Source organism: Aspergillus saccharolyticus (assembly GCF_003184585.1).
Source record: "Aspergillus saccharolyticus JOP 1030-1 unplaced genomic scaffold BP01scaffold_26, whole genome shotgun sequence".
Classification (NCBI taxonomy): Eukaryota; Fungi; Ascomycota; class Eurotiomycetes; order Eurotiales; family Aspergillaceae; genus Aspergillus; species Aspergillus saccharolyticus.
The window spans coordinates 243260-258339 of record NW_020290636.1 but is presented as its reverse complement, the minus strand read 5'-3'; the positions used below and the strand labels follow the sequence as shown (position 1 = coordinate 258339).

Genomic DNA, 15080 nt, shown 5'->3' with positions numbered 1-15080 from the left:
TTTGTAAATAATCCGAATGCCGGTTCTTTTGCGGCGACCGATCTAGATCGGAACAACTGGATGATCCGGTCCGCATCGTCATTGAGCCAAAGTCCAAGTCCGGAAAATCCACCGTCTTGGAAAGGAGCTTGACCGGTTTCTCCGGCCATAATTGACCACACCACCATCTTCTTTCGTCTCTTGCAAACCACTCCGTCGCCTTCGGCTAGCATTCATTCCTACTGGCGCGACCCGTGGATTTTCACGCCAGGTGCGACTGCCATCCCGACCCTCGGCATCCGATGCGATGAAGAGCCACTCGCGGGCCATGGTTGAAACGACTCGATAAACCTCCAGGCGACGAGACAAAGTGGCTCACTGTCGCCAGTGGGCTGCAAATAGAGTGCGCCCTCATCTACTGCCCAGTTCCTTCGACAGCCTTCAAGTAGGGTGACCGGAGACTATTCGATCGAATCCTGTGCCAAGCTTGTCTCCGCCTGCGCATTCGGGCTCTCGGATTCAGTTTCATCTCACCTCGTGTACAGTTTTGCACCTTACATTTCCAGTTCCTAGACCTCACTCGCATCAACAACGTGCTGCGACTACGAGTCACTGATACTTACCGACGAAGCTTATATCGCGGCCGATGGCTTCTCCAAGTGGCCGCCGTCCGGGCCCACGGCCTGTCCCTGCGCCGTCGAATCCCGTCCTTCTCGCGTCGCAAGCTCACTGGCTTTTCACCGACGAAGAACTCACCCGTACGCCGTCGCAGCTCGATGGCATGAAGATGGAGGCAGAAAATACTTCCCGCAGCAAGGGTGTGAACTTCATCTCCCAGGTGGGTATTATGCTGAAGCTGCCGCAACTCACGCTTGCGACCGCCGCCGTGTATCTTCATCGGTTCTTTATGCGATACAGTATGGTCGATCTACCGCAACGGCCCGGAATGCACCCTTACCCCATTGCTGCTACGGCGCTGTTCTTGGCTACCAAAGTGGATGAGAACGTGCGGAGGATGAAAGAGCTAGTGGTTGCCTGCTGTCGAGTTGCCCAAAAGCAGCCCAATCTGGTGGTCGACGAGCAGTCCAAGGAGTTTTGGAAGTGGCGCGACACGATCCTGGTCAATGAAGATATCCTGTTGGAGGCGCTGTGCTTCGATCTGCAGCTGGAAGAGCCGTACCGCATCCTCTACGAATTCCTGCAGTTCTTCGACGTGACCGAGAACAAACAAATGCGCAATGCCTCGTGGGCTTTTGTTAACGACTCGATGTTCACTGTCCTGTGCCTCCAGTTCACTGCCCGCAACATCGCCGCTGCCGCGCTGTACGCCGCCGCCAAGTACTGCGACATTGGATTCGAAGACGACGAGCTCGGACGGCCGTGGTGGGAGCAAATCGATGTAGACATCACCGAGGTGCGTCGTACGGTCACGAGATTGACACAACTCTATGAAAACAATGCCATGAAAAGGAATACGTACTATTTGTCCGCCCCCACCGCGTCAGACGAGGGTACTGAGAAGACCAGGATCCCGCGCGCGGGCGGTACGGTAGAGCCTGCGCCAGGAGCAGACCCCGTCAATGGACGCAAGCGGTCCAGGGAGCCCGACGAGCAGATCCGCGACCGCGCCCCGCGTGAACCGACTACCACGCAGAATGGAGCACGGTCGCCGAAGCGGCAGCGACGGGAATCGGAAAGCGTTGCGGCCGAGAAAGACCATGCGCTTGAAAGCTCGACAGGGCCTCTTTCCAATGGAAGGCCGCCATCAACTCACGATCGACATCCTGGAAACGGTCACTCGTCTGCGGGACAAATCCCGCCTCCCCCCCTCCATTCCCAATCTCGTCATCCCCATCCGCTACCCCCGACTCCTCGCCCTTTTCCTCGCCGTGACAGTTCCAGCCGTTCGACGGGAGGCAGGCCCGGACAATCGGTGGACCCGATCCAACAACGAATCGACGAAATCGTCCAACAGAACATGTCTGCCCACGGGTCTCCGAGCTCGGTCAGGTCGGAGCGACGGCCTATGGACCGTCATGCAGAATCGGACGAGCGCCGGCGACGTCCGTCTGCTGGGGAACGGAAGCCATCGTATGAAAGCAGTCAAGAGCAGCCGAATCATTCACGAGCACCACCGCCACCACCACCACCACCACCACCGCCGCCGCCGTCGGCCCCTCCAGAAGAGGCTCGACCACCGTCGCCGGAGCCCGCGAGAGCTGCTGAAGACGATGAGGGCGGGGGTAGTGAGGAGGGCGAGCTTTAGTTATTTTTCATCTGGTGTTTGACTGTTAAGAGTAATAGACATCAACCATGCACTAAATCTGCTGCACTGTTTATAGTGCATGAGAGAGCATTTGCCCTGCGTTTGCATTGTTGAGCCTTCGTGCTTAGTGAGTTCTTGGGGCTTGGCGCTGTTGGCATGGAGAGAGGGTGTGGCTTGTATTGTACTATACCTTTTGCTTAGACTTGAAACATTCCGGTATACTTTTTCGCTTACGGAGTAGACTTGAATATTTTGTGTTCCTCTGTATAAAACCCCAAGAAGGATGTCATAGTGGAGATGCAGGTACAGTATGAGCCTAAATGCCGAGTAATGCTATTCCCGATGAAACATGGCTGGCTTCGTCTCGGATGCGGGTATTTGGAGTCCGATAGCGGGAAGTCCCCGGCCCGACGGATTTATAGACGCTTAGTCAAGGCATTGATCTAGACTTGAGGTGTATGTCATCGAAGTGTAGATCTGAAGTCTAGATCTTGGATTGGAATATCGGCTGTAGTATTCATGGGTAGGGAATAATTGATTAGTTCGGGAGATATATAGTAGGAGTCGGTGGTCTGTCTAGCCAATACTAAAGACACTACACCACTCCGATAGTGCTCAAGGGGCTATACTATCCCCTTCGCAACCAAACCCCCACAGATCAAGATGAGCAACAGTAGCAACAAGCTCTTCACCGGCGACCCCAACAAAGTCACCGTCATCCGCCAGCTCACACCAGAGATCATCACTTTCAGCGTGCCGTTTTCTCGATTTGGAGTGTTAAAGTTCGGTGGGAGGGGAACATTGAGTAAGCCTGCCAACTACCTCCCCATATACCCTCCAAACAAACTCCATAGTACAAAAGAACCAACCACCTTTAAAAAAGTCAAACTCCCCTCCAACAACCTCCTGGTCTTCTCTCCCGTGACCCTAACCTCCCAAATCCGCACCGTCATTTCCAACCTCGGCGGAAAAGTTCGGTATTTGGTTGCCCCCGACATCGAGCACCACATCCACCTGTCCGCATGGAAAACCGCCTACCCGGAAGCGCAGATCCTCGCGCCGGAGGGGCTGTATGAGAGGCGCGTGAAGCAAGGGTTACACCCGAAACAGGACCAGCATGCTACGAATGACCATCCACCGACTGACGCAGCAAACCACCCACCCCCGGCCTCCTCCGACGGGGTGGACTTCACATTCGACTACATCTTCACCCCCACCAACCAACACACTCTGACGACCCTCCCCGCGGAATTTCGCGCGACGTTCGAGATTGAATACATCCACAGCCACGCCAACCGCGAGATCGTGCTCTTCCACAAACCTTCTCGGTATTTGATCCAGGCGGATTTGTTGTTCAATCTGCCCGCGTGGGAGCAGTACTCCCTCGCTGAAGAAGATGCGGATGCCGGGGCCGGGTGGTGGAATCGGATGTTCATGGGGTGGATGAAGACTGCGACTGAGGCAGAGAGAAAGGCGCAGGCGAGGTTCATCTGGTGGGTCTTGGCGGCGGGGGATCGGAAGGCGTTTGGGGAGAGTGTCCGACGGATTGCGGCCTGGGGTGTGGGAGCGGGTGGCATGGGTATCGTGCCGTGTCATGGGGATGTGATTGAGGATCCAGGGACGGGGAAGGAGGTCTTTGAGGGGGTTTTTAGAGATTTTCTCAAGGAGTAATGTGGTGGAGTTGGGGGCAAGGGGGGGGTTCTTGTATATAGCTTCAATGGGGTCTGCCAGGTAGCATAATTCACCTTTGACAGAGAGAGATGATCCTCCAACTCCGCCTCAATCACCCTCTCCGCTCGCTACCCCCGGGATACGCATAAACCCTCGTCCCAAGAGACCCCAAAGCACGAGACAATTCAAGCTCCAGCTTGCACAAGATATCACTCAACCCAAGGTATACAACTCGGGCCTATCGGCACGATCCCAAGCCCACGGTCAGCTCCACTTCCCGCCTCGCCCCCCAAAAACCTCAACTCCAAGAACCTTTGGTCTAGCCGGGGCCGCTCAACAGCCGAACCTGCCGTCAACCCCATGCTGACTGATGAGAGGCTAACGTGGGACGCTATGGGATAGACGTATCGAGAGAGAAGGTATTGGCCGCATTGAGCTTGTCCGGAGACTCGTCAGTGGGCTGTAATGTATGTGACAAAACTTCTATTAAACAAATCTATCTAATCTATATACTCTCATAAGGCGTCCCCCAGAAATCAGCCAGCCACTCATTAAAGCCCAATGTAAAGCAAATCCACATAATCTTTCATCAGGGGCATCCTCGCACCCCGCTGCATCCTGGGGGCATTCATCCAAGCAGGCACTACTCCGACCTTGCGCTCTTCGTCTTCTTACTCCGCAGCTTCATCATCAGAAACACGAATGCATACGACGAGATACAGAACAGCGCCGTGATACCAGTCTACCAGACAGACCCAGTTAGTATGGCGCTCTCTCAAACAATAGAAAAGAAAGGCAACTCACATCTCTCCAGGAATAGTACTTCGCCTGCAAATTAAACGACTTGGCATAGTCCGCCCCGCTCGAATACTGGCAGAAGGAGCACGTGCCCGTCGCGGTGGCGTCCAGCAGGTAGCCCGTGTTGTTCGCGATGAAGTCCGCCATGTACTGCCCACAGGTCTGGCCGGAAGGAGCGCTGAACTGCACAAACTCGGACGCCTTGCACTGCACCTTGACGTCCCAGAGGACCTCGCCCATCAACCCGCCCACGAGGTAGGTGAAGGGGTCCAGGTAGTAGATCCAGTAGCGCCAGAAGGGCGTGATCTGGTCGTAGGGGACGACGACACCGCAGAAACTGATCATGCCGGCGCCGATGAGAATCGGGTTCATGATCGCGGCGAAGTATTCGTTCGGGGCGTAGGCGGCAATTGCCTGGCCGATCGAGGTGTAGAGGAACTCGTAGACTGTCATGGTTAGCTTCTGCTTGGGTCTGAGGGGGGCGATGCAGGGTGAATGCATACAGATCATCTGGAGGTAGACATGTCCCGAAATGTAAGCCGAGACGGGGAAGCCAGCAGTAAAGTACCAGCATGCGAAGTACAGCGTGGCGCAGATGATCAGATACGGGATTTCGGATACAGTCTGCGCTGCGATGAAGGCAATCCAATGGTAGGTTTTTGACTACGCATGTTAGCCAGTTATCTTCGAGGACTGGTCGATGACACATACCTTCTTTTCTCGAATTTCGAAAATGTCGCGGTTGTGCAGGAAGAACGGCTGCATCTGGTTGATACAGCCAGGAGCAACGAAGATGAAGTTGAAGATAGCAAATAGACGCAGTTGAAGTGCGAATGTGCCGTCTCCCATCTTCCAAAACGTAAAACCGCTGAACAAGGCGGCGAATACGTGAAGAATGATCTTGTTCCACATGTAATCCTGCACTCATTAGTGCCAGAGTACTCGTGTATAACATGTCAAACGTACCGGTGAGCGCCACAATTGGGTCATCAAGCGTTCAAGCACCATCTTGAACTGGAACCAGACTGGCGTGGCGAAATCATGGTGGTCCTCCTCGCCGGTCGAGTTTGCCTCGGCTGCCTTGTTCAGTGCCTCAAGATCTCGGAGGACCCGCTCACGCTCCTCAGACCTGCTCCACACGTCAACCCAGTCAATCGGCTTTTCAGTGTTGCCTTGGATGACTTCCACAATGTGCTCGGCGGGGTTGACATCGGCCGGGCAAGGGGCGCCGTTCTTGGCAAAATACTCAAGAACCTTCTGTGAATCCTGGCCAGTCTCCCCGAAGTACGTCATCTTGCCTCCTTTGGCAAGCAGAACCAGTGAGTCAAATGCGTCGAAGAGCACAGCAGAGGGCTGGTGAATGGTACACAGCACGGCCTGTCCGCTATCAACAAGTTTTCTTAGGAACCGAATGATGTTGTAGGCCGATTGACCATCCAAACCAGAGGTTGGCTCATCCAGGAATAGCAAGGTCGGTTTGGCCACAAGCTCAACACCCAAGGTCACCCTCTTGCGCTGCTCAATGCTCAAGCCCGCACCCGGGACACCGATCAAAGCGTCCTTGATATCACTGAGCTCGAGCAGGTCAATGATGTGGTCAACATAGGCGAGCTTCTCTTCGCGGGGGAAGCTGGCAGGTTGGCGCAGCAGAGCCGAGAAGACCAGAGCCTCTCGCACTGTAGCCGTGCTCTCATGGACATCCATCTGTTCACAGTACCCAGTCGTCCGCTGGAAGCTGATACCCTGGGGGCGTCCATCAATCAAGATAGAACCCACAATCTCACCGCTATCTTTTCGCTGGGCGAGAACATCAAGCAACCTAGATCATCTTAGCCATATCACATTATTAGGGCATATGGTCAAGCTTACGTAGTCTTTCCTGCACCCGAGCTTCCCATCAACGCAACCAGGTTGCCAGGTTTGACATATCCAAACACCTGATGCAAGAGCTGCTTCTTCTCGCCGTGGAAGGGTACATGGTAATCGAGATGGTTCCATGTGAAAGTGGACTGCTTGGTCGTCTGCGCAAGAGCGTTCCCCTCAGACTTGGAGGCAGCGGCAGTTTCCTCGTCGGCTGGCTTTGACTTGGCACCCCGCTTGTAGAGAAGGACGGACGAGCCCGATTGGCCGTTATTCTTCTCAAAGCCAAGGGCAGTCAAGAAGATGAAGAATGCCCAAAACCCAATCAGAATTCCGAAACTGCGCCAGATGTGGTGCCAGGAGTAGCTGTACTGTTCCCGGATGTAGGTAGCGCCATCAATCACACCGTCTGTGCTTCCTTTGACGGTGCAACCACGGTATTGGGAGGCGCCGTCCGGGTAGCCAGAACCATATGGGATGTAGTCGGGCTCCACACATGTCAGTTCAAGTCCGACAAATTCGTTGGCCATCAACGCTTCGAAGGCGTAGGCACCGGGGTTGAGGTAGAAGATCCAGCGGAACCAGACGTGCATTTGTTCGAAAGGAATGAGGTAACCTGTAATTCTGTGAGTGCAGCTCGCTAAGCCCAAATCTATGATACATACCTCCGTAGACGAAGAAGACCGTGGACACAAACCCAGTGATCTTAGATGCATTACCGAAATTCTTGCAGAGAGCACCGATTGCGCGGAACATCTGCATGAAGCAAAGGGTCTGAACGACAACAATAACCCAGTAGGTAAAAAATCTGCCGGCGTCCATCTGCATTGCACTCATAAAGTAGAGAATCAATGAGAAGCAGGAGACCTGAACTAAGACAATAGGGACATCCGTGATGGCATTAGCGATGGCAAAGGCTGTCGGCCTGTAGAAACCGAATCTCTTCTGACGCGAGAGAATCGGCCGCCCCATGAATGACGCGGTTGTCTCCGACATTGTCTCCAGAAGGAAATAGAGAACTGCGAAGAAGAGGGCACCAGGGCGCAAGAAGATCGAAGAACTGTCAAGCTTCAGGTTGTAGAACAAACTACCACAGACTAGCGCTTGAAGAATTGCGGAGACCACTTTGATAATGACCGAGAGCCTATCACCGGCTAAAATTTGGAATTGGCTGCAACGTGTCAGCACCTGTCACGGCCCATATATCCAGCCTACTCACCGAATTGTGCAGCTCACAACCTGATGCCAGAGACCTGCCGTGTAGACACTCTGAGGCCGAGGAATATGCTGGTTCCTCTTTTCCAGGAGCACCGCATTAGCCAGATTGATTTCTTCATCCACCAGCTTCTCCGGCGATTGAATATCCTCAAGCATCTGCGAACATATCGCACTCTGGCGGTAGTAGGCCTCGAATTCGGCTGCAGTACTAGGCACCTTCTTTTCCATTCCTGGAGCCACAATCCTCTCCGTAATCACGGTGACAGAGGTAAGGAAGTCGGCGATGTTGGCTCCTCGAGGACAGACAAAGCCCATCTCCTCGAAGTACGCCTTGGCCAACGCCCTCGGGCCGTAGTAAGTCACCATACCGTCTGCCAGGACCAGGACTTTATCAAACTGGTCGTAGATACCGTTGCCTGCTTGGTACATGGTAGCCACGATCGTCTTCTCGTTCTGATCCGCCTCACGTCGCAGCATGCGCGCAAACTCAACTGCCGTCTTGGAATCCAGACCTCGGGTAGGATTGTCCCAGAATTGGACCGGACTCTGTAATATCACGAGCTCAGCAAGAGATACTCAGACTCAAGATAGAATCATGACCATACCTGACCAGCCATCATCTCTGCCAAGGAAACACGCTTCCGTTCGCCACCAGACACACCCCGAATGAATTCATTTCCAACCAGGGTCTTCTTCGAGTGCGGGATACCCAGGGAGCCCAGGATGTCATCTCGCTTCTCTTGCACGTATGCCTTTCTGTCTTGCAGATGTTCTGGACGTTCGCGAGGTACCTTGTTGCGCAGGGCGAATTTCATGGTTCGATTGACCGTCAGCGTGGGGAAATGTACGTCATCTTCGTTGTTGAACAAGATCTGTTGCCGGTACTTCTTTGCCTGCTTGTGGTCCATACTTCCGTACCGGGTTTCGCCCACCACCTCGTCGAAAGCCTCACGGTCATTGGATAATACTCGAAGGAAGGAAGTGCAGCCGGAGCCGGGGCGACCCAGGACGAAGAGCATCTCTCCAGGCCGGACCTGACCGGTGATCTCCTTAAGAATGGTCCTCTTGGGCCTTCGACTCCTCTGAAACCAGCTCGTGAGTTGTCGCGGGTCGGCCACCGACAGCAGTGTGTCTCCCAGGGCGGCATCGGGCGCCGTTACGTTCACGCTGACATCACGGAAGGTGAGTGTCAAGCGCTTTCGAATCCCAGCATTCCCCGACTCCATATTTAACGTCCCTGAGGATGATGATGTATCCATTGTGGTTTATAGGTCCGATCAAATCGCTGCTCTAATCGTGCTTTGATGTGTCAGCGAATATATATACGTCGTTGCTCGGATTGGAAGCACATACTTAGGAATCACTATCCATGAAGATGGATCTGCAGACACACTTTAGCTCTGAGACTCGATGAAACTGTACCCCTTAACAGCTTGAGGAAGCCCAGACTCTTAATTATAGTCAACGTTCTGCGTGGCATATAAGGAGTGCGTGTAGTCTATATCCACATATCCGCAAATCCGTAAAACCGATCTTCGTAAAACCGCCCAGCTCCACCGCGAAGCTTCCAGACAAGCTCATTGGCTGGGAATGAAGAGTTGGGTCCACCGAAGGCGCTGTTTGTCATGGCTTAATGGTTTACGGATATGTAAATGCAGTTTTTTGATCTATAGCCGGCCGCGCTAGGTCCCCGTGCCTGGACAGGTAATCCATAATGACCAAATCTTTTACCAGGGGTGCGAAAGGTAAGAACTCCTCGGCAGGAGCTTGCTCAGCCTTATTCCGACACTGTTTCAGCCGGATTGTCTTCGATCCTGTTGAGCTCAGAGCCAGAACATCCGTGACGTTGGCAGACCTGCGGTTCTTCGGATTTTGAGTCATGATTGTCGCTGAGACAGGCCCGCTAGAACGACAGGTCTGATCAAGCTGGAGGAAGATGTGATGAAATGTCGGATATATGCAAATTGGTCTTGCTAGGTCGTTGCCGTGCATCCGCCAGTAGTACGGAGTAGAACAGCGCTGATGAAGCTGTAATAAACATGAAGTCCAGACCCTCGAACACGTGGCGGTAGCGACTGTTATCCCTTGCTTCGAAAGACATGCGAGTTTGTGTCTTTGACCGAGAAACATTGCTGTCAGAGAAACGCGACAATTGCTCCTCTAAACGAACAGGACAGTCAGCCTTCCATTATCGTCCTAGAACATGCCATCCTCTCGCTTAGACTTTCCGTGATTTCAGTCGGGTAGAACTCATTGCAATGTCTTCTTGGGACAAACACTTTATGCAGCGTACCACAAATTTATGATCATGCTATCATAAGAGACAGCTTGAAGAGCATGATCCTTTTCCTAAGCGCACTGCCTTTGACGAGAACTAGCCGAATAAGAATCACTGACTTCGACCGTCTTCAAGAGACATAGAAACACTGTAGAAAAGAGGAAGAAATGGTACTGTACAGCCGTTGTAGTAGAAGTGAAGTTTCTTGGTTTCGTGATGGGCTGCGGCGGGCGGTGTTAACTTCTTGGCTCCTCCGAACCTCCGCCCGCAGCCCGCAATTTCTCCAGATCTCAACCTCAAAACCCGATCTCGGTATCTCCCTCATGGCGTGAACAGCAACACGTTCAGTCCGCTCCCTTCCCTCGGACCTTTCCCGCTCATCATTCCAACTGCATGACAGCATACCCCTCACAATGAGCGCCTCACGAGTCGGTCGAGCCGGGCTCAAATCGGCCAAGGGAGCAGCCTCAGCAGCAGCAGCTCCGCGCCCCAGCCCAAAGCACAAGTTGCAACCTCCATCAGGGTAAATATTTTCTTATTATAAAGCCCCCCTAAAGCGAAAACCCCATTCTTCTGACACCATTCCATTCTCTCTCTATAGAACCACCCCTACGCTCTCCAAACGCGCCAACCCCCTCCTCACCAACTTCCACAACCACCCCCCCTCGACCACCACCCTCCTCACCCCGCGCATGATGACAATCATGGGCGTCAGCATCCTCGGCATAAGTACCTACATTGGCTACCTCTACGCCTCCTACACCCGCGAAGTGACACACTCGCAATCCCTCGCCGTCTCCTCCGACGTGACCGACCGCTACAACCGCACTGCGCGCACCTTCGACGCGGACGTCAACATGTCCGAAACTCTCATGCGACTCGGCAGCAAGCGGCGGGAGCTAGTACAGCGCGCGCGCGGTGACGTTTTGGAAGTTAGCTGCGGCACGGGGCGGAATATCGAGTACTATGATTTTGAGCCGCGACGGGGACTGGTCGATGAGAAGAAAGGGGTGGTTGGGATGCGGGGGTGCCAGAGCGTGACGTTTGTGGATCTGAGTCCGCAGATGGTGGAGATTGCAGAACAGAAATTCAAGGAGGTGCATCCGGAGCTGGTGAGGAGTGGAAGGGTGGAGTTCCGCGTGCAGGATGCGGCGCAGGTGACGCCGCCGAGTCAGAAACTCACAAATACGAAACAACGGCAGAGGGGGTGTTTTGATACGGTGGTGCAGACAATGGGGTTGTGCTCGTTGCCGGATCCGGTGGGGACGCTGAGGCATTTGGGGACGCTGGTTGAGCCGCAGAGAGGGGAGATTTTGTTGCTGGAGCATGGTCGTTCGTATTATGGTTGGTTGAATCGCGTGCTGGACAATCTGGCGCCCGCGCATGCGGATCGTCATGGGTGTTGGTGGAATCGCGATATTGGGGAGATTGTGAGGGAGAGTGGGTTGGAGGTTGTGGAGGAGAAACGGTGGCATTTTGGGACGACGTGGAAGTATGTCCTAAGACCGCCGAGGAAGGCGGCGTGTGAAAAATAAAGGGTTGGTAGGAAGAGCCTCTTGGGAAGGATACTTCAACGGTGATTATGATTGAGACTGTGAATTTGGATGTACGATACTATATGTATGTATGTGGTTCTTGGGTGGAGTTACGCGTGTGTGTTTATAGAATCATAGCCATAGAGTGCTAGGTAGAGCCTGAGCGGTGGGCAATGGAGTCCTTGGATTTATTCAAAACTTGAGGATCAGTGACCTTTCAGGCGACATAGGCGTTTTGCCAGTGGCTGAGAGCTTGTGTAAATCTCGTGGTGAGACTACCTTACTTGATGAACATTATACTATTACTAGGCTGGGTCCCAAGATTAGAACAGAGACTCAGAGACCCTGGCCGGGATTGGTGATAAAGGGAGCGATGGCTTCAGGCGGATAAGGCTGAGCAACAAAGGGAACCTGGAACCGATAATGCCCTGATCCAACCTTCTTGTCATCCTGCTCACAGCCTAGCCGCACGATAGCCGTTGCGTTCAGCGGCACATCGAGCTCAACAGTAAGCATCTTACGCTCCCCATCGCCGCCCTCCACAGCGGTCAACTCCCATCGGCAGGACCAGCGTCCATACGCACAGTCATGCGAAACAGCCGCATAGGTCAGAGGTCCTCCCGGTTGAGGAGACACAAGGACAGTTTTCCACCCCGGCTCACGAGGGATCAGCCCGCCAACCGTCTCGTGAAGCCATTGGACGACCGAGCCAAGCGCATAGTGGTTGAAGCTGGTCATCTCGCCGGGATTGATCGACCCATCCGGCAAGAGGCTATCCCACCGCTCCCAGATGGTCGTCGCCCCCTGGGTGATCGGATAGAGCCATGAGGGACACTTGTCCTCCAGCAGCATCCGATACGCCAAGCTGAGATTGTTGCTGTGACTGAGGGCGTGGAGGATGATTGGAGTTCCGGCAAAGCCGGTGGCCACGCGGAACTTGGCCATACGCACTAGGCGCGATAGCTGGTAATTGATGGTAGTGCGCTGGGGTTCCGAGTCTATCAAATTGTATACAATGACTAGAGCGTATGCTGTTTGAGAATCGCCGGCCACTAGCCCGCGTGGCGTCACGTACTTGGCCTGGAAGGCTTGCAGGTGTCGGTCAGATTCCTGCTGATAGTGCGCGTAATCGGCTTCTTGGCTGAGAAGCCTACTGATCTGAGCCAGGATTCTCGTAACGCGCACCAAGTAGGCATCTGCCACCAGTGCGCCGCTAGTACGCCCATCGCCTGGCTCGTCGGATGGCGCCTGAGGATCAAGCCAGTCCCCAAGCTGCCAATGATCTGGATCCCACAGCCCATCCTCACCTCGACGAACGCCTTGGTCCAGCCATGCCTTCATGCTGGGATACTGGCGGCGTAAAAGTTCCAGATCGCCCGAAGCCTGGTATATAACCCATGGCAGGATGATGACCACGTCGTCCCAGACCGCTTGCGGCATTGGGGGCCACACATGCTGGAGCACGTTCGGCACCACTAGTGGAGGCACGCCGCCATCATCATGCTGCTCTGCGGCTATATCCTCCAGCCAATCAGCCAGCATCCCTTCGCAGTTGAACAAGAAGGTGGCTGAAGGGCTGAAGACCTGGATATCGCCAGTCCAGCCAAGACGTTCGTCTCGCTGGGGGCAGTCAGTTGGAATGGACACAAAATTGCCTCGCATGCTCCACCACGCGTTTCGATGTAGCTGGTTAATCGCCCCATGTGAGCACTCGAAGCCACCTGCGGGCGCGAAATCCGTATGTAGTACCAACGCGGTGATATTCTCCTGCCAAGAGAGCGACGCGGACCGCAGGTCCCAACCATCCACCTGCACGAAGCGAAAACCGTGAAAGGTAAACTTCGGAGACCAGTCTCTGAGGTTTTCGCCAGAGGAAATGATCACATCGGTGCATTCGGCCTGACGCAGTGGACGTGTACCCAGCTCTCCATTTTCCAACACTTCCGCGTGCGTAAATCTCACCTCAGCGTCGGGTGATAGATGCAACTCGCGAACATGGAGTCTACCGACGAGATTCTGACCGAAATCGAGAATCAAGCGCCCTGATGGGGTAGTAAGCAAGCGTCGTGCCGTAACATGCTGTGTAACGCGTACAGGGGGGGCTCGAGGGACAACCAATGCCGCCGTAGGCTGCGCGAGCGTCATGACCGGCTTCCAAGTTGTCATCTCCGGGTAGTCGGGGTCGCCGTGCCAGTTTCCCAGCTCCTCACGCATATCATACCACTCGCCATCATAGATCTCGCTCCGCACGAGGGGACTGAAGTTGCATTTCCAGCTGCTGTCCGACACCACCTGCATCAGAAGATCCTTCCGGGCGCCAACGATCTCCAATTGAACGATGGCGCCGATCTGATCACCGTAGAAGCATCTCCGGCCACCATTAAACCCAAGACGACCTGCATACCACCCTTCAGCCACCTCAACACCTACAACATTGCGCGCTGCAATTCCGGTAGAAACGTCGTGTACCTGGTACGCCATTCGATGCTTGTAGCTCGTCCAACCGGGCGCCAACTCGTGATCCCCAACGCGCCTCCCATTCAGATAAACTCGATACATGCCCAGCCCTGTAATGTAGAGCCTAGCCCGGTCAACCGCGCCAAATCCAGCGGGAAGCTCGAAGGATTTGCGGAAAACTACCGGCCTGAGGGTGCGGTCGCCTCCAGTCGACGGGTGCACCATAGGGACTGCGGACCAGTCCTGCTGGGTGAGCAGAGCACATTCCACCCCAATCCACGTGGACCACGCAGTGAAGCCCGCTCGTTCTCTCGTTGGTGTGTCATTTTCTTCTGTCATCTCTATCCAGGTGCCGTGAGCGCGCACGCGGACCAGCTTCCGTTCTCGGGAGCGCAACGGAGGACCCGGCCAAGGCACCCATGTCGACTCGGAGCTGTCGACTCGGTAGATTTGACCTTCGTCCTCCGGGGGAAATTCGGGTGCTTTCACAGCAATTTCGTATGAGGTCTGAGTCCAGTCGCGGGCATTCCCCTTCGGACAAGCGGCCTTCCACGACAGACGCGGCGCGGCACACTGGATCCCAAACCCAGTAGGGAAATGCTCGAATGTGAGATTAACAATTTGTGTCATCTTGCGGTTACCACTAGAGGAGAGAATCAAGTGTTGTTAGTGTGTCTGCAAGGGATGGATCATTAGTCTTCACAGAGAGAAGTCCCGTCTTTCATATAGAAGAACTCGCGTTATTTTTGCCCCGAGACAACCGACTGCGAAAAGCTGAAGCTATAGGAGGAACGCTAGTTGAAGATTCATAATCTCAAGCCTCAAGTCTCTGGTCGCTGAATGAAAGTCTGCATCGTAGATGGAGAAAAGGACCCCGTTGCAAGGTCTTAGGTGTTGTGGTTAGAGATGGTGTCTGAAGGCATGGTTGACAAAATGGCTCTCGGGGTGAACCATGCCGAAACAGGCTGCTTCCCCGCAAACCCAGTCATGTCAGTCACCTGATGCCCAATGCCTAACG

General features: G+C 54.2%; 6 protein-coding genes across 6 annotated transcripts; 3 read left to right on the top strand and 3 right to left on the bottom strand.

The window, feature by feature from the left end:
* Positions 1 to 139: 139 nt before the first annotated feature.
* BP01DRAFT_358512 (putative cyclin) lies at positions 140 to 2461 on the top strand. The gene has a single exon (XM_025575452.1). It carries the CDS (start codon positions 626 to 628, stop codon positions 2243 to 2245), a length of 1620 nt encoding a protein of 539 aa, XP_025429524.1. The 5' UTR covers positions 140 to 625; the 3' UTR covers positions 2246 to 2461.
* Positions 2462 to 2773: 312 nt separating this feature from the next.
* Positions 2774 to 3916, top strand: BP01DRAFT_417258 (uncharacterized protein; the record flags this gene model as incomplete). The annotated part of the gene is made up of 2 exons (XM_025579247.1): positions 2774 to 3050; positions 3129 to 3916. Exons 1-2 carry the CDS (start codon positions 2909 to 2911, stop codon positions 3914 to 3916), a joined length of 930 nt encoding a protein of 309 aa, XP_025429523.1. The 5' UTR covers positions 2774 to 2908.
* Positions 3917 to 4435: 519 nt separating this feature from the next.
* BP01DRAFT_393377 (putative ABC multidrug transporter) lies at positions 4436 to 9051 on the bottom strand (the record flags this gene model as incomplete). Its single annotated transcript, XM_025578233.1, has 9 exons — positions 4436 to 4658; positions 4721 to 5160; positions 5218 to 5377; positions 5426 to 5632; positions 5681 to 6533; positions 6584 to 7190; positions 7240 to 7745; positions 7794 to 8338; positions 8398 to 9051. 9 exons carry the CDS (start codon positions 9049 to 9051, stop codon positions 4560 to 4562), a joined length of 4071 nt encoding a protein of 1356 aa, XP_025429522.1. The 3' UTR covers positions 4436 to 4559.
* Positions 9052 to 9255: 204 nt separating this feature from the next.
* Positions 9256 to 10243, bottom strand: BP01DRAFT_358510 (uncharacterized protein). The gene is made up of 2 exons (XM_025575451.1): positions 10086 to 10243; positions 9256 to 9952 (listed from the first exon to the last, which is right to left on the bottom strand). The coding sequence occupies exon 2, from the start codon at positions 9920 to 9922 to the stop codon at positions 9431 to 9433; it is 492 nt and encodes a 163-aa protein (XP_025429521.1). The 5' UTR covers positions 9923 to 9952; positions 10086 to 10243; the 3' UTR covers positions 9256 to 9430.
* Positions 10244 to 10372: 129 nt separating this feature from the next.
* Positions 10373 to 11722, top strand: BP01DRAFT_393376 (class I SAM-dependent methyltransferase). The gene is made up of 2 exons (XM_025578232.1): positions 10373 to 10593; positions 10672 to 11722. The coding sequence occupies exons 1-2, from the start codon at positions 10484 to 10486 to the stop codon at positions 11603 to 11605; spliced, it is 1044 nt and encodes a 347-aa protein (XP_025429520.1). The 5' UTR covers positions 10373 to 10483; the 3' UTR covers positions 11606 to 11722.
* Positions 11723 to 11850: 128 nt separating this feature from the next.
* Positions 11851 to 14953, bottom strand: BP01DRAFT_358508 (alpha-L-rhamnosidase). Its single transcript, XM_025575450.1, has one exon. The coding sequence runs from the start codon at positions 14690 to 14692 to the stop codon at positions 11942 to 11944; it is 2751 nt and encodes a 916-aa protein (XP_025429519.1). The 5' UTR covers positions 14693 to 14953; the 3' UTR covers positions 11851 to 11941.
* Positions 14954 to 15080: the final 127 nt, after the last annotated feature.